The following is an 18,934-nucleotide window of genomic DNA, read 5'->3' on the forward strand; positions in this document are numbered from 1 at the left end:
TCAATCCATTTAAATTCGACAAGAATACAATTCCCTAAAAAATATTAATGCCTTAAAATTCAAGATTTAGGTAAGAAAGCAACTTTTTTCATATATAAAATATAAAATAAAGATATTATAACTTCTTGTGTAAATTTTATAAGGATTTTGAATTCACAGAAAATGTAACATGCTAAAAAATGTTTAAAAAAAAAAAACAGAATGATAATATAATAATCTTATGATAACTTGTAAAATTGTACATTACTCAAAAGAACACCTCACTAGTAACCAAACAAATCACAAAACTTTGAAAATTATGTTTCAGTTTTGGTACAAATAAAGGAGGAAAGAGCATCAAACATTCAACTTCTAATCCTCTCTTCTGATTTTTCGTTCGATTCGCAAGTAAGGTGTTCGCTGAAATGCATCAAAGACTAAAAAACCGACTTCTTATTGTTCGTTCAACCATTACGAATCAAGATACAAGCCTAACACACTTGTTTAGCAGCCGCAATCACAGCTTCAACGGTAATACCATATTCCTTGTAGATCTTTCCAGCTGGCGCACTCGACCCCCATTTGTCAATCCCGATAGCTTTTCCCGCGCTTCCAACAATTCTATCCCAACCGAAAGTTGATCCAGCCTCAATGCTGACACGAGCGGTCACACCCGATGGGAGAACGCTTTCCTTGTATTCATCGGATTGTTCATAGAAAAGCTCCCATGACACAAACGACACGACCCGGACCGTTTTCCCTTCTTTTCTGAGTTCATCGGCGGCTTTAACCGCGATTTCGAGCTCAGAACCGGTTCCGATCAAGATAACATCGGGCTTGTTGCCTGTTGAGTTGTCGGTTATCGTGTACCCACCTTTCGTGGTTCCTTCGATTGAAGTTCCAGGTAGGTTGGGTAGCTTTTGCCTAGAAAGAGCAAGAACCGATGGTCGTTTTCGGCTTTCGACTGCAACCTTGTAAGCTCCGGCTGTTTCGTTACCGTCAGCTGGTCGGAACATCAAGATGTTGGGCATGGCCCGGAAACTGGCTAGATGTTCAATGGGCTGATGGGTCGGCCCGTCTTCTCCTAGACCAATGGAGTCATGGGTCATTACGTAAATGACTCCTGCTTCTGACAAAGCCGAGATTCTCATCGCACCTCTCATGTAATCGGTGAAGACAAAGAACGTAGCACAATAAGGAACGAAACCGGGGCTGTGAAGAGCGATACCGTTACAAATAGCTCCCATACCGTGTTCCCGGACACCGAAACGAACGTTGCGTTCTTCAGGTGTGGCTTTTTGGAAATCACCGAACATTTTCATTAATGTCATGTTTGAAGATGCAAGATCTGCACTTCCACCGATGAGACCGGGTAGAACCGGTGCCAATGCGTTAAGCATTGTTTGTGAAAGGTTTCTTGTAGCATCACCGGGTGTTTCTGGTGTGTATGTCTACATAAAATAAAAAATAATTTATTAAAATGTTCTAAAAACTCAAGATGAATAAAAGTATGATATTAGTACTCACCGGAAGAGCCTTCTCCCATCCGGCAGGCAATACACCGGTAACAATAGATTTCAATTCAGCGGCTTCTTCGGGATACTTGCTCTCGTAAGCTGCAAATTTAGCATTCCATTCGGCTTCAAGAGCGGCACCGTCAGGGGTATGGCGGCTCCAGTGCCTGCAAAAAGGATAACCGAAAAGTTTATATCAACAAATCATAGTTAAAAAGTTTGATTCTTTATGGTTGTTTGCATACTTTTTAACTTCATCGGGTACGTGGAATGGCTCGTAAGGCCATCCGAGGTTTTGTCGGGTTGCGTCTACTTCTTTCGCACCCAACGCGGCTCCATGGACACTGTATGAGTTCGCCTTGTTCGGTGACCCGAAACCGATTGTTGTTGTAACCTACAATTTAAGCAGAAAACCTCAGAAAAAAAAAACACCAAAAAGAAACCAAATTTGTCTCGGGTTTTGGAACGATTATAGTTACGGACCTTGATCATAGTGGGCTTATCAGTCACGGCCTTGGCTTCTTGAATGGCAGCACGGATCTCATCGTAACCAGTGTTACCGTTCTTCACCCAAATGACATGCCACCCAAGAGCTTCAAAACGTTTGTCAACGCTCTCGGTGAAGGCGATCTCGGTGTCACCGTCAATGGAGATGTGGTTGTCGTCATAGAAAGCAATCAACTTTCCGAGTCCCCAATGGCCGGCAAGCGAACATGCTTCGTTTGCAATTCCTTCCATTTGGCAACCATCTCCAAGAATACAGTATCTAAAGCAAAGCCCGCAAATGTTATCGTCGTAAAAATATCACTGGATTTGTTAAACAGCCATAAAGAAATATGAGATCTTACGTGTAGTGGTCGACAATCTCGGCATCAGGTTTGTTGTAACGAGCAGCCAAATGCTTCTCGGCAAGAGCAAGACCAACAGCGTTGGCAATACCTTGACCAAGAGGACCTGATTACAACAAATAACAGTTTAGACACAAAAAGATTCCGTCACGATTTTAGCGATTACACGTATACGAGTACTAACCAGTGGTGACTTCAACACCAGGAGTTTCAAAGTTCTCAGGATGGCCCGGAGTTTTGCTTCCCCATTGACGGAATTGCTTCAAGTCTTCTTCCTGATAAAAACATATCACAAGAGTATTAACAAAAACGAATTACGAAAGCGCCGACTATATCAGCTTAACAGTTAATAAAAAACAGAAAAAAAAAACAACAATTTGACTTGAAGCATTGATTCATAGATCAACTGATCATTGGGTAGCAAAGATCCAGCAAAATCAAGAACTTCTACTGTTCTACATACCTAAATCATGATAACTAACTGACTCCTATCATCTTGGTTACAGAACTATGTTATACTACACATGTGATCAACCACAAAGAACCTAAGAACCCATATGTCATGCAAGTTACATATCTGATATCTCCAACAGAGCAGCACCACAGAGAATCCCATGACACAGACTAGCTAAACAACTTATTTGTGTTTTAAAGATTCAATTTTTTTGCAAAATCCCAGATCTTAAAACATATGCAATCCACTGAGGCATTTCATCGAACACAAGGTAGACATAAAAATAACAAACCAGATAACAAACAATAAACACCTCAACTTTGACTAAAGATGCTACGTTTATGTCTTTAATGTACCTAATTACATACTCCAGATCAAAAAACAATAAAAACAGTAACAATTCACTTACTTTAACAGCATCATATCCAGCAAGATGAAGCAGAGCATACTGAAGCATACATCCATGACCAGCAGAAAGAACAAACCGATCTCTGTTAAACCAATACGGGTTCTTCGGGTTATACCTCATAATCTCATCATACAATATATGACCCATGGGCGCACAACCCATGGGCAAACCCGGATGACCCGAATTCGCCTTTTCAACCGCATCAATCGCCAAAAACCTAATAGTATTAATCGACTTCTCCACCAAAGCAGTATCCGTCTTCTGCAACGTCTCCACAGCCGCGTTGACGATCACGCGGCGGCGCGTGGGTGCAACCTGACGGCGCGTGGCGGAGACTTGTCCGCGCGTGGAGGAGCGTGCGGAGGTGGATTTGAGTCCGGTGAAGGCTGGGATTGAGACGGTGGGGGTGGGGGTGGAAGAGCCATGGCGGGGGACGAGGGCGGCATGGGAGAGAGTGAGAGAAGCCATGGCTCTTGGTTAGAGAGAGAAAGGTGATGAGAGAGAGTGGGGGAGTGAGAGTGGGGGTGTGGTGGTGGTTAAATGGGGTTTTATAATTTTATTAAGTTTGTGAGAATAGGGAGATTGGAGAGGGGTGGTTGAGATGAAATGGGGAGAGGGAGACCGTTGGATTGATTTGATGGAGTGATCTTGGCCGTTGAGTGAGGGTAGGAAATGAATGTTTTATCTTCAATTGAAAGATGTGTGGGCAAGTTGAAGTGGATTTTTGGATTGTTTTCAAATGGTTTAAGGGTATATAGTATATACCATTTTGTTACATATAGTTTATACTAATAAAATGTGTATATATTTATCCTATTTAAATCTTGTAAAAATGATTAGGTTTGGAGTCGAATGTCTTGTTGGAAGCAGTCTCTCTATTACTAATGGATAGAGGTAAGATTGTTTACATCTTACCCTCTTTAGATCATACCTTAACTTTATTATTGGTGTTATTTAACGAGTATGACGAAGATGATGATAAAAAATGATTAGGCTATGTGTTATGAATTGAGCATGGTGTTGTCGTAGTGTTGATGTGAAGTTGGGAGACCAAGAGAAACACCATGTCTCTTAAAGGGAATACAACCTCTTACCATCTCTCAAAACAATAAGATATAGCGTTATAAGATTGTTTTGTCGAATGAGGTTTTTTAAAGAATGTAATAACTGTTGAAAATAACTACTCGTGTAAAAGACTAAAAGGTAGAAATATATCACATTGGGAATTCCAACAGTTTGTTTCAGAACGCTAAACCATTCAATGTAAAGACGGTCTTCGGTGCTAGTTATCCAGTTACCACATGTTTTTAAGGTTGTAAACTATGTAATGCATCGATGGACTAGAATGTGCTTTTAGTTGTTGTCTACATACATATTTGTTTTTTTAATAATCTTGTGTTTTTTTAGTTTTGATTTGCTCATCAATATTTGTTTCTTTGATATGGGTGTTTATTGGTTCGTTAATTAGTTCTGAACTGCTTTAGGTCTGATTGATAACCAAACTAATCTGAATAAAAGTTGCGTTAAGTGAACTAAATTCAACCGGTTAAACTGATTTATTCAGTTTAGTTATCGGATGCTCTGTTATTATTCGGGTTCAATTCGGTAAAAGTGGATTTTACTTGTATTTACTTGTATTTAGAGACAAATGCAAACTTCTCCTTCATGCTTGGTATCTTGATGATGGGACTGTCATTGTAGGTTCAGAAGAGGTGGCTAGAGTGTTGGACATCATTAGGGTGTCGGGTCCAACATTGGGTCTTGAACTTAATATTAAGAAAACTGAGCTATTTTGACCTTCTTGTGATGGTAGCAAGTTTCGTGAAGGGTTATTTCCTAAGGACATCGGGAGACCATTAGTGGGGGTGAAGCTTCTGGGGAGGGGGGGCTGTTAGTAGAGACGCAAACTTTATTAGTGGGTTGGCAAAGAAAATAGCTGCTAAGGCAGTAGATTTGATGTGTCTTCTACCGAAATTAGGTGACCCGCAGGGTGAACTACTCTTGCTTCGATCCTGTATGGGCATTGCCAAACTTTTCTTTGGCTTGGGAACATGCCAACCTGTACACATGGAAGATGCAGCGTTGTTCTTTGACAAAGGTTTGCGTGAGGCGATTGAGGAATTGGTGGTTTGTGGAGGTCCTTTATTTGGAGACCTCTAGTGGCGACTTGCTTCTTTACCTATTAGGTTTGGAGATTTGGGGTTGTATTCGGCTGTAGAGGCTTCATCCTCCGCTTTTGTGGCCTCGAGGGCCCAATCGTGGGTGCTACAGGACCACATCTTAAGAGACAGTGGTATATGCGGTATGGATTCTAATTATGTTTGTGCTTTGGCTTGTCTTCGTGATACGATTCCAAGCTTTGATTTCAGCGGTTTCACTAATAAAGACACCGCCCCCCCTAAAGCCCAACATGCATTGGCGAGTGCTCTTTTTAGTAAAATTGTCCACGAAATCGAAGTGCAGTTTGAGTTGACCGTTAGATAAAAAGCCGTTTTTGAGTGTCTACGAGCACCACATGCACAAGATTTTCTTCTTGCTATACCTATAGATGGGTTAGGCCAACATATGTCGCCGGTGGAGCACCGTACTATCCTTAAGTATCGCCTCATGATTCCTTTATTCCTAGTTGACGAGGTATGCCCAATTTGTCATAAGGCGTGTTTGGATTCTTTTGGTGAGCATGCAGTTCATTGTAAAGAGCTCCCGGGGTTCAAATACCAACATGATTTGGTTAGGGATGTCCTTTTTGACATATTCAGGTGCGCTGGTATTTCTGCTAAGAAAGAGGCACCCGCTAATTTCTTAACAGACCCGTTGGAAGGGAGATCTACCCTTCGACCAGCCGACATTCTTGTCTTTGGATGGGTAGGAGGAAAACACGCATGTGTGGATCTAACAGGGGTTTCCCCGTTGTGGGTTTAGGGAGTAGTGCTTTCACAGTGGGTCAGGCTGCTTCGGATAAAGTGATCAAGCATGAGAAAGCGTGCCTTGACAACCAGCACGTGTTTATCCCATTTGCTTTTGATACTTTTGGTTTTCTGGCGCCAGAGGCTGTGTACATACTTAGTCGAGTTGAAAGGGTCATGCATAGTAATGTTATGACCCCGAGATCTATGGACGTAATTTTTAAAAGGCTTAGTTTTGCTATTCAAAAAGGGGTAGCGGCGCCTCTTGTTGCCCGTTTACCAACTATCTCGATATAAATTATTGTTGATAATAGGTATAATTTTGTTTAAAAAAAAAAAGTTTGGATATTTATTATTTTTCTGTTTTAACTTCTTTTTATAAAAAGGTTCCTTTTTAGACTTTACTAAGTTTTTATTCTTTAACTTCTTTTTATAAAAAGGTTCCATTTTAGACGTTACTGGGTTATTATTTTTCTTTATTTTGCATATATATGTTTTCTAGTATTAATTTATTTTTAACATAACACCAATTGTCTCTATGATATATGTTTATATTATTAATTCATCCCAACTAATTGAAATCTTGTAATTTTGGATTAAGAAACACGTATAATTAATTTTCGATTAAGAAACACGTATAATTGATAAGACAATGTATTCGAGTTAATGGAACAATTCACAACGAATAGAATTCAAAAAGGTATGACAAGTTTGGTATAAAAACATTTTTTATAGTTATTAATTATTATCTCTTTAAACAAAAATAAAAACTATTATAGATGCGATACTTTTTCACCTACCTCCGTTATCACCTAACCATTAGCATCAAGTTGTTGATTTCAACAAATATAATTAAAAGATCACGAATCATTATGAAGGAAACAGGGTCCATTTATAAAGTAATATCATATTATAATTTTTTTAATAGTTAAACTAGTGGGTATTAACCCGTGCTTCGCGGAGGGTCGAACATTTAAGCGGCTTTGCTTTGCACATCGAGACGTAACCACGTGCATTGTTGCAGAGAGTAAAAAAAAAATCTAACGGCGTCGAAATGTTACCGGTAACCCGCACATTGTTAAACATATGTAACTTAATGTAAGAAAAAAAATTAAACCTTAACGTTGTTGATTACATTCAAAACCTTATATATAAAATTTAAAAAAAAAATATGTAAATGAAACCTTAACATTGTTCATAACATTCAAAACCTAATATATAAAATAAAATAAAAAATCTATGGCCAACCAGTACGTTAGACCATTAAAAGATTAATGTCGATATGTTGATAAAAATAATCACATGGAAACAAAGAAAACAACTAATTACAAAGGAGCGAAATACATGACACCGCATATTAACGCCTCCGTATTTATTTCGTTTGAATGGTTAACTAACATTTGGTTGGGAGTAAAATATTTTTAAAAGCAATTGTAACTTAAATTTATTTTCTAGAAACTAACATACACTTCACATATTTAAATATTGTCAAGTCACAATTTAAATACGGGAATCATTTTCCCATGGTCTTTTAATTAAGACTTTTGTTTTAAATGATGCATTATATCTAAAACTTAATAAAAAAAATTAGGAAATTTTGAGAAAATACATGTTTTAGAAAATAAAATTTGAAACAAAGTGTTTTAAGGTATCTATCATTCACCTCATTTTACCCACATGATAGGTTAGTATTTGAGCTTTGAGTCACCTACAATCTAAATCTAAATCTAAAGCATATACATTGGCGAAGCCCCCCCTCCCCCCCCCCCCATTTTTTTCGAAACCGGGGGCGGCAACGTATATACCTATACGAAAGTACTATTCATAACACTACGCATCGATAAGCTCGGGGGGCGGACGCCCCTTCGGGGTTAGCCTAAGCTGAGCCCCTGTATATATAATAATTAGGAGCGGGATCAGGAGAAAACGCTTAAAAATGTGAGAACGCATCTTGGCCCAACACGTGGCGCACGATATAATTAGGGCGTATGGGCTTTTTTGTTATTTTATCTTCTGCTTTTCCAGTTCCGCTTTTCACAATATTGTTTTATTTTTGGGGTTTAAGATATTTGGCGTTAACCAAATTCAATAATTAATGGCGTTTAATGGTTTCATTGTATTAACATTTTGGGGTTTATGGCGTTTTTTCAAATTGTATGCCATTGAAACCCCAGGGGGTCAGGAAATCTATCTGATTGGCGTTTTTCAAGGCGTTTTAAACAAGATGGCCCATTGTTCTATTATTTTTTTATATACATTTTGGCGTTTGTGGTATCTTGGCGTTTTACAATTGTAAAATTATATTACAACAACAGGGAAAAAAATAGAAGCGAAGAAAATAAATTAAAAATCCTAGTCGGATCTCTCTTCACAATCTTCATTGTCATCAGTCTCTCTCTTCTTTAATAGTACAAGAACTGCCACCAAATATATGACGTTTTATGTAAACTTAACAAACCATCGGTTTGATTTTTTGTCTGCTCGTCTGTTGAAGTGGCTTTTTATGGATGTTTGAACGATGTTTGATTTTTTAATTCTGGCGTTTTACCGATAAAAAGAACGCCACTAAATAAAAGCACCTTAAACCTCAAAATTTGAGCATGCTAAAATCAATAATGTTTTGTTGTATGAGATGGACAACATTGTTAATACTCGGTTAAGAAAGATAACTGACAATGTTGTCCACCCCATACATCTAAACTTTATTGACAACAAACCTCAATAATGTTTTTGTATGTTTTAGCGTTATAAATTGGATGGAAGTTGAGGATAAAATCAATAAGGTTTTACTCAATGAAATGGACAATATCTTCACTTAAGGATTTTTGTCCATTACATTGAGTGAAACTTTAGAGACAACCAAACTGAATTTCAAATAAACGTTTTGGTTTAGAAGATATTTGATGTTTGGGTTTTTTGGCGTTTCTAAGACGAATGGCATATATTAAATACGACGTTTTGGGGTTTTGTGTGTGTTTTTAATTGAAGGTCTGAGATGTTGTATATATAGGATTTTTTTTGGCGTTTTTTTAGGCGGAATTTTATTACAATTAAGTTTGGCGTTTTATATCTAATGACGTTTTTAGTTAGAATGGTGTGTGCTATTTGTTTGGCATTTTATTTAATGAGATGGCGTTTTGTGTGGAGAAGTCAAAAAACTTTTTTACCCTTAATGAAGCGCGTCCACGTAATAAAATAGATGTTATTTACGAAAACGCCACCGCGCCAATCTAGTCCATAGATTGTTTTGATCGGACGATTCATAAGGGTTCTCACCGTTCTCACACTTTCCACCGTTTTCTCTAAATCCTGACCCATAATAATTATCATAAGTTTGATGCTAATATAAATTACTGTTTTAAAATCCGTCGTACCATCGTCATGCAAATGCTCTTTACATTTTTTTATCAATGAGTTAGCTCACAATTCACTTTAAACACAGACTGTCTAACAAAGACCTACAAAATAAGCTTTTTGATATCCTGATCAAAGCCTTTAAACATTTTGGGAGGGTGAGGTCTCGAGTTTATATCTCACAGACGACAAGAACAAAATAAATTTGCCGTTAAACCAAGGTAATCTATACTATATTATAATACATGAGGGAAGGATTCCCAAAAGTTAAGAACTTCTTCCCCCCTTATTTATAAATAAATCCCTAGAATGAGGGTAAAGTGGTCTTTTAAACCATAATTATTTTTTAGTCCCTCAATCTATTACATTTAAATCCTTGACATTTAACATAATTACGGGTAATTAGTTACACTCCCCCCTCTTTAATTCTTTAATGTATTCCTGCGATATCTTACAACCCGTAATGTTTTAAAGAAATCCGAAGGTACCATGACGATCAGCACATTTTTTTAAATGTTTCGATAGTTGTCTTTTTTAGTTTCGCCGTGCATTCATAAAGTACAAATAGCCGATGCGTAAATGTATAATTGATTAAAGCCAACATTTGTTTTTTACCCAAGCCAGCTTTGACCATTACCTAGCTACCGTACATTAACATTTGTTTTTTACCCAAGTTTTTTATTTTAAACGGCATTAATAAACTAAAATATTCCCTAATTTTACTTGTACAGAGTCAGTTTGTTGTGGCATGTTTAATATAGTAAGTATAGATAAAACTCATAACAAACTTCCTATTAAACATGCCACAGCAAACTATATCTTATTTTAAAAACTTAAAACTCATAACAAACTTCCTAAATAAATGGATGACTAATCTAAAACTAAACCCTAATGGAGTAATGGACTACTATAAATACATAGGAAACACTCACAATTCTACATTTCTATTGCTAAACAGATTTAAAATATGGAGGCAGTTCTGAATTCACTTGATGCGAAAAAACAAGCATGCGATATTGAAAAATCTAAGGTCGGTTCTATGATAAGTTTTGTTATATCGCAATAATGAATAATTGTTTTCTTTTATTTACTTTTATGTGAATACTAACTTATTTGATTTTTCAGATTCAACACACCAATTTAAACACCCCAGTTGTCGAACAAGCTTTTGTTAGTTTTTAAGTAATATTTTCGCTTATAATCTTTCATATTAACAAGTTCGTTATGTTATTATTTGGTGTTTTATTGTAGGATGATGGTGATAATAGTGTTGAAATTATTTCTTATGGTGCAATGTTCAGTCCATACAAGTCTAAGCTTCAACGTCAATTTAGTGAAGAGGTAATTTTAAAATTTATTTAATCTTTTTTAAATTTTTTTATTCAATATTTGTTCTTTTTTAAATTTATTTAATCATTTTTAACTTTTTTTATTAAATTTTTGTTTTTTAAGGATCGGAAGTATGAGAATCAAAAGAAAAGATCTAAGAGACTCTCTGAATGGAAATGGGTCGAGGTTATAAATTTAGATGATTCTGAGGACGATGAGAAAGAAGAAGAATTAGATGATACTGCTGATTCGAGCACAAACAAGAAAAACAGATAAAAAAAGTAGAGATTTTAGATGAAATATATCAAGTGTTTTTATGTTTTTTCATTTTCAGTTGTTTTTGTTTGATATAGACTATCCCATGAATAATAAAGTTTATTTTATATTTGAAGTTTATGTTTTGTGTTATTTTATTGCACTTATGATTTACATCTCGATTGAACTAATATACTTTAGTACTTAACCATGTTCGTATTATATAATTTACATGTTCGTACTTGATCATTTCCAAAGAGATAAATTCGATTACCAAGAATGGCCAAAACATGAAAACTACCTCTTGGTTTGGAGTAAATTCAAGATTGTATTTACAAAGCATACTAAACTTATTCAATTTAACAGTCATGTTTCACGAGGATTTCGTATATATCCATTAGTGCCTTCTATAAAAAAAACTGTTGGACGACACGAGATATGAAAAAATAATTATATAATATTATAGATTTTTCGAATAATTTGTATTTCTTAAATAAAAAGATAAAGTTAACAAAGATATAAACTTTTACATCCTATTTTTTTATAAAAACTGTTTTATAAAAATATGATTTTTTAAATATTTATAAAAATGAAATTTAACATTAGTTAAAGGTGTTTAAAACGTACCTACAAGTCACCTACTATTTTTTACTTTTTACTTTTTCAAAAACGAAAATTTTAAAATTAAAGTTTATTGGATGAGTATGATGTGGATATTTAAAAAAGTTATGGACTTTAAACAATAAAATTATAAACTTTATCATTTCACCAACAAAATAAACTTACTTTATAACGTTAGTAACTTATTTTTTATTTTTTGTCATTTGTTTAGTATTTTTTATTAACAAACGAATCTTTACATGTTTAAAACAGTTTTTCTATACTTTATTTATTATATTAATTTTTATAACAAAAAAAAAACTTTGATATTTAGTAGATAGAAGATAAACTATGTTCCAAAATTTTAGGAATTATTTAATACTAATTTACGGATTAGTAGATAGATAGTAAACTATATCCCAAAATTTTAGGAATTATTTAATACTAATTTACGATATTTAGTAGATAAATAGTAAACTATGTCCCAAAATTTTAGGAATTATAAGTCAACTAATAAAAAAAATTGTAACGCCCCAAAATCCCTAATTTGACTATGGGCATGTGCTTAAATAGTATGACATGATGTTGGGTAACTAGGGAAACTTAACCTAGTTAAATGTAATGCTAACTTTTAAGTAAAAGTGTAACACCCTAAAATTTATAATAGATTAATTGATGTTAAAGAATCTAATTTAAATTGTGAAGTTCAATATTTATGATGTAAGTTTATAAAGAATGAAAAATGTGTGCAAACATGACAACAAGGTAACCTTAAGGGCTAAATGTGTAAGTGGTGATAAATATTAACATCAAAATGAAAACCCAGTGATTCTGGGTGTGGACGTGCGACGCAAGAAGGGCAGGGAAGGAGAAACCCTTCTCCTTTAACCTAGCTCATAAAATCACTTCAATTGAGGGTGTTATCAAGCAAGAATCGGATGCATGAGTCCAAGAAATCTCTAATCTAAGCATATTGAACATAAGGTAAGTTGAAATTTATGGTTTGGTGATCTTATGTGAAGTGGGTTATGATCAATCCGTGAAATTATGTGAAATTAAGCATAAGAATATGTTAGGATCACTATATGGAACACGAATTATGTGAGTTTTAGATGTCATTTGATGATTTAGAATGAAACCCATGTGTAGGAGTACAAGAATGATTATGATGAACATGCAATTATTGATGTTATGATTATGTTGTTGCACAAGATGTTATGTGGTAAGTTTTGATAGTAAACATAACGTAATTTTGATGACAATGTGACCTTGTTCAAATAAAATGGTTCATGAGATGAATTTTGGGAGAAACATGCTTAAACTACTTGTACTATGAGCTTAGAAAATGTTATGCACACCAAGTGTATGATGAAATGCCTAAGTGAAGTTAGAAGATAAAATGTGTGTGCAAGAACTTGGTAAATGGGTATAAAATGTGTTAATGGTAAAAGTTGTCGATAAAGATGCGTGATGGAAGTGTGATTAATTGAACCCATATGAGTAACCTTGTTGAAATAGTGTTTTAGTGGAATTTTGCATTAGTAGTTTGTAACATATGATTTGAGGGTGTGATGCACACAATATGGATTGTTTGCTTTGTCTTAATGATGACTTATGATGGTGGATGTGAGGTATATGCAAATCCTAGAAAAAGGAGTAAAATTTGGAATGATGATTGTTATTGGTAATGAAGACATATAGGTGCTAGTATGAACGGAATGGAATGTGCACGTGTATATAGTCGGATGATCTTGTAGGTTTACATGTCGTACAATATGAGTGTGGAATGTAAATGATGTTTATATTATGGTCTACCATATTAAAACGGAGTCATGTTCTTGATTTGAATGTAATTAGGATAGTTGACTTTTGGAAGTCAACTATGTATAAATGCCGTAAAGGAGCTTTAGGACACAATTGAATAAGTGTATGTATGCTAATAATGATATGAATATGATGACATGTACGGATAGGAGGTATGTCATCATGGACACAAGCATGGAAGGACAACGGGTCAAGGTAAACACGGAAGCTAAGCATGGACTCGGACGCACAAGGTAAGTGATTCCGTAATCACTTCTTAGTTGTTTATGTAATGTTATATGCAAATTAATTACATATGATAATTGAGGTCAAATAGGAATGAATTGTATGATGTCAATGAAGTATTAAACGGATCTTAGTTTTGATCCGAGCAAGGTATGTGTGATTAAGAATTGTAGCTATGTAGTAGGATTGGTTACTTATGTAAGGAATTCCTTTGGTATTAAGGATAGAGCAAAGTTGACTAAAATGCCCTTGATAGGTATTTCGGGCAAACAACCTTAGAAGTTTTTTGGAAACGAGCTATTCGATTAGAGTAATGTCTTGGTCATGTATGGAAACAAAGTATAGGGTTTTGTATGCCATAGTCTACTTAATGCGCAAATACCCATAACGGGTCAAATAGTTAGAAAATGGTAATAAGTCGAATGCATGTAAGTTAAGAATTTCCTTAATCCGGAGGTAGGATTTTAAGTCCATATGATAGAATGTGAATTTACAAGCATGTAGGAAGAAACGGGAGGTTAAACGGGTAAACGGTTCAAAAGTTACGCAAGTTTTAGCGTTTTCGGACATCGAAACGGATCTGCAGCGAAATGGTGATTCTAGGGGCCGTCGCCGACGCCCCTATGGCCGTCGCCGACGCCTCGTGCATTTTCATTATTTGTCTGACGCCTTAATGTACTGTCTACGCGATTTTGGCCGACGCAAGGAAGCGCACGGTCGTGCGCTTGGATGCATGGCCGTGCGATTACGAGCAAATCATTGCACTAGCTCGAGCACTGCCAGTGCCCCCGGCGACGTAGGATCCGCACGGTCATGCGGTTGGGACGCATGGCCGTGCATCAGCTGCCAGTTCAGTAAAATGTGCAGAATTCCTCCAAAATAGTCCCGTAACCAAAAAGGAGTCCCGAATCGTATTCTAAACTTATTATAGAATGATTATGGGATGCGATGAGCGTGTATGCATTTATATATGGAGCGAAATAAGTAGAAAGACATAGTTAAATATAAGTATGGATTTACCTACATGATTAGTAAAAGAGAATCCTTGAGAAAACGCGTCAAACGTGTTTAGAAACGTATGCATGCGAGTAGGTAAGTATGTACGTATGTATGTAAGTATGTATGTATGTATGTATGTATGTATGTATGTATGTATGTATGTATGTATGTATGTATGTATGTATGTATGTATGTATGTATGTATGTATGTATGTATGTATGTATGTATGTATGTATGTATGTATGTATGTATGTATGTATGTATGTATGTATGTATGTATGTATGTATGTATGTATGTTTGTATGTAGGTATGTATGTATGTATGTATGTAGGTATGCACGTATGTAGGCACGCACGTATGTATGTAGGTACGCACGTATGTGAGTAGTTATGTGCGAACGTTTGCATATATATATATGAAGGTATGTATGTAAGTATATATGCATGTATTCAATGAAATTGAGCATTGACGATAATAATAGCGTGCCTTGTGAACGAAGTGTAACGCAGGTACAACGAAGAAGTCTCATCACGGAATGTATAATCAGATAGAAAGCTGGAATATGACGAGATAATGAAATGAATAGTCAGTAAGGAGGAATCTTATTTATGCTTATAATGTGTACTAACGTTATGAATGTATGTGGTGAGCGCAGGTTGATCGGGTCACGGAAAATCATCAAGGAATGGAGATCGAGGACCGAGTCACGTGAAGGATTGTACGGGATTGTATGAGAGAGTAATTCAATACACACAAGTTGTGTTTTATTATGTAAATGAGTTAAATTGATGTATTCATTGTAAATGTGTCACCTCAAAATGAACCTCAAGTAAGTTAAGACGTTCATAATGAAAGAAATTTTATGGCATGTATTTTCCGCTGCGTCTTTTCAGTTAAAGCGTGTTAGGGCGTAACAAAAATAATTATTGCAGTTATTCTTGGATATTAATCTAATAATTTGCATTTTTTAATTAAAAAGTAATAAAGTAATAAACTTTAAAGCTAAACTAAAAAACTGAACTTACTATGATATAAAGTTAATAAAAAAATAATTATTTTATAAACATTTTTATAACAAGTAATATAAATAAAATATTCCGGAAATTTACAATCTTTACTAGATAAATTCTAAACTGGGTTCCAAACTTTTAGGAATTATAAGTTCAACTATATTGTTATAGATAATATTATAAGTTCAAAGATACCTGCCACTAGCTTCTTTGTCTCCAACATTCCAGAAGGTGTAAGAGAAGAAGATCTGAAGCCGCTTTTCAAACATTTTGGAGACTTAGCAACAGTTTATGTGGCGAGAAGGAAGGACAAATGGGGAAACAATTTCGGGTTTGTGAGATTTTATAACGTTCAGGATGCGGAACTTTTGGTCCAGTCAATGGGGGATATCTTCATTGAGGGATCCAAACTGGGGTTGAACGTTGCAAAATTTGATAAATGGGCCACCAAGGTTATGCGGACTCCGGCTCAAGGCGGTGAAGGGAGGCCGGGTAATCAACACTTCGCCGGAAGAGGGGGAGCGGTAAATGCTGGTCCCAGTTATTCTCAAGCTGCCACAAGGCAGTCCAACAGGTCGTTCAAAGATACGCTGATGAACGTGGCAGCCGCTGCTCATTCAAAGACGCTCATTCTCGACCCGAATGGAGTCAATGAAACGTTGGATTGGAAGAACAAATCAGTGGTAGGGGAAGCTAAATCCATTGAAGACTTGTGTAGCATGCAACGATTATTGGAAAATATGGGGGTAAACAGGGATATGCATCAGATACTTGGGAGGTTTGAACGTGCTGATCACTTTCCAAAACTTGGCGCAATCAATCGAATTTATGGAAATCAAGCAAGAGAGATGGAAACGTTTTCTTCGTTCGGTGGAGCATTGGAGTGAAGGTTTCATACAGGAAGAACGGATTGCTTGGGTAGTCATAAGGGGAACTCCGGCTCATCTTTGGTCGTCGGAAACGTTCGATCTAATAGGAAACAGCTTGGGGAGAGTCGTTTTTGGCTCAAGAGCATCTCCTGAGGATGGTAATCTAACTTGTGAGAAGCTAGCAATTCTTACAAAAGAGGCCAGGCGAATCAATGAATGCATTAGTCTCAAATGGAAGGATAAATCTTATTCAGTTTGGTTGGAAGAAGATTTCACACCATGGAACCCGACTTTCCTCGGAAAAGACGGGGGCACTCCGGATCCCGCTCCGGGAGCCGGTACCATGGGAGACGGAGAGACAGGGGTAGGGGAGGATCTGGGAAGACTCAATCGTTCAAGTTCCGAGGTGCATGGGAAAAAAATAGCTCTGCGCATGCAATGGTTTTTCATAATGACGTCTCCTCTTCTTCTGGGCCCCCTGACCCACCTCCCTCACAAATTGGTGTTGGCCCATCTAGCTCTAGTGGGCTGAATCCTAGAAAAAGGCCCAGAACTTCCCAATCTTTTTCTTTTGCTTTGGATACAACCTGGTCCTCTGATGATTCGCAGGAAGATAACAGAGATCTTTTAGATCTCAATTCTCCCCCACAACCCATCATTGAAAAAATGAAAAGGAACCTTCTGAGCACAAGAAGGAAAAGAAATTCGAAGGAGAAGAGGACGGAGCTTCAAAACCAAATGAATGAGCAATGGTTTTTTCCATTTCCTCAGGTGCACAGAGAGGTCAACTCGATTCAAGAAAAGGATAGCTCAGTAGGGGATTATGTAGAGGCAACAAAGGAGCAGGAAATCGCAAAGGAGGTGGAGATGACATGCATGTTTGGAGACAATATGGGTGTGAATTTAGAAGCTTTTGATGCACAGATCCGCACTTTGGTTGAAGGAGAGGTGAGTAATCTGGAGACCCTATGAATTATTTAAGCCTTAATATAAGGGGTTTAGGGGAGGAAGGCAAGGCTGGATGGGTAAAGGACATTATCAGGGAGCACAAAATAAATTTTATGGGCTTGCAAGAAACTCAGTTTGGGTCGCTAATTGGGGTTAATTGGCAGTCTTTCTGGGGCAATAATAATTTTCATTTGGAACATGTCGATGCTCATGGTAGATCCGGGGGGTTGGTGAGCCTGTGGGACCCATCGATCTTCACTAAATCGGGGGTTCTAAAAGGTCGTCATTATCTTCTAGTGTCCGGGTTTATTAAAGGCCTTTCATCTGAGTTTCATTTGATGAATGTTTACGCTCCGCATAAAACTAGAGAAAAAAGGGTGCTATGGGAGGATATTAAAAGTATTATGGATAGTAAACAAGGCTTTTGGATGCTCTTCGGTGATTTCAATTCGGTTAGATACGAGGAGGACAGGAAGAACTCAGTGTTTGACCCCTCGGACGCTCAAGTCTTTAATGATTTTATCTATTCTAAGGGTCTGATGGAATTCACAATGAAAGGCAGGAAGTTCACATATTGCAAAGGGAAGGGTGTTAAGGCGAAACTTAGAAAAATTGATCGGTTTTTGGTTTCTCATAACTTTGTTGATGCATGGTCTGATGCTTGTCTTGTTGCCCTCCCTAGGTTCTTATCGGATCATTCGCCCTTGGTTTTAGCCATTGATCCGCTTGATTTTGGGCCAAAGCCTTTCAGGGTCTTCAATTCTTGGGGAGAAAAAGCGGGTTTTGACGAGGCGATTAAAAACGCTATCGATTCGTTCTGTTTTTCAGGGCCGGCTGACCTTTATCTTGCCAACAAGCTGATCCACGTGAAGAAGGCTCTGAAGGTTTGGGTTGCAGATGTAAAATTAAAGAAAAAGAAAATAGGGAGAATCTCATGGTGGAACTCAATAGTATTGATGAAGCAATGGAGCAAAGAGAGTTATCAGAGGAAGAAGTATGGACGTTTGAAGAGTGTAAAGCTGCCCTTATGGAGATGGATTCCTCGAAACTTAAGGACCTATGGCAGCTTTCTAGAATTAGATGGGCATCCTTTGGTGATGACAACTCCTCTTTCTTTCATGGGCTTATTAAGAGCAAGGAAATAAAAAGCCGACTGCACGGGTTGGAGGTCAATGGGGTGTGGTGTAACAACCCTAAGCTGATTAAAAAAGAAGCGCTCAATTTCTTTTCTAGCAGATTCAATGTCACAGCCCCCGACCCGGTTTGACCCGTTTCAGGAGCCGCGGGACAGAAATCCTGCGGTATTTTAATTTAGGCGACAGCGGAAGTCTTTTAAAACAGGATCTTTAGTATTTAAAACTGCTCATTACATAATTTAGGGATAAAACCCAGTAATTTACAATAATGTG

General features: G+C 36.8%; 2 protein-coding genes and 1 long non-coding RNA gene across 3 annotated transcripts; 2 read left to right on the forward strand and 1 right to left on the reverse strand.

The window, feature by feature from the left end:
* Nucleotides 1-202: 202 nt before the first annotated feature.
* On the reverse strand, nt 203-3,994 carry LOC110915638 (transketolase, chloroplastic). The gene is made up of 7 exons (XM_022160367.2): nt 3,205-3,994; nt 2,526-2,616; nt 2,342-2,447; nt 1,977-2,259; nt 1,739-1,887; nt 1,507-1,660; nt 203-1,430 (listed from the first exon to the last, which is right to left on the reverse strand). Exons 1-7 carry the CDS (start codon nt 3,670-3,672, stop codon nt 471-473), a joined length of 2,211 nt encoding a protein of 736 aa, XP_022016059.1. The 5' UTR covers nt 3,673-3,994; the 3' UTR covers nt 203-470.
* Nucleotides 3,995-10,449: 6,455 nt separating this feature from the next.
* On the forward strand, nt 10,450-11,020 carry LOC110918442. The gene is made up of 3 exons (XR_002581320.2): nt 10,450-10,494; nt 10,716-10,805; nt 10,917-11,020. It is a non-coding gene; the product is annotated as an uncharacterized LOC110918442 (long non-coding RNA).
* A 6,525-nt stretch (nt 11,021-17,545) lies between these two features.
* On the forward strand, nt 17,546-18,670 carry LOC110920424. The gene has a single exon (XM_022164637.1). It carries the CDS (start codon nt 17,546-17,548, stop codon nt 18,668-18,670), a length of 1,125 nt encoding a protein of 374 aa, XP_022020329.1.
* Nucleotides 18,671-18,934: the final 264 nt, after the last annotated feature.

The sequence above is a fragment of the Helianthus annuus genome, chromosome 6, assembly GCF_002127325.2.
Source record: "Helianthus annuus cultivar XRQ/B chromosome 6, HanXRQr2.0-SUNRISE, whole genome shotgun sequence".
In the NCBI taxonomy this organism is placed as follows: domain Eukaryota; kingdom Viridiplantae; phylum Streptophyta; class Magnoliopsida; order Asterales; family Asteraceae; genus Helianthus; species Helianthus annuus.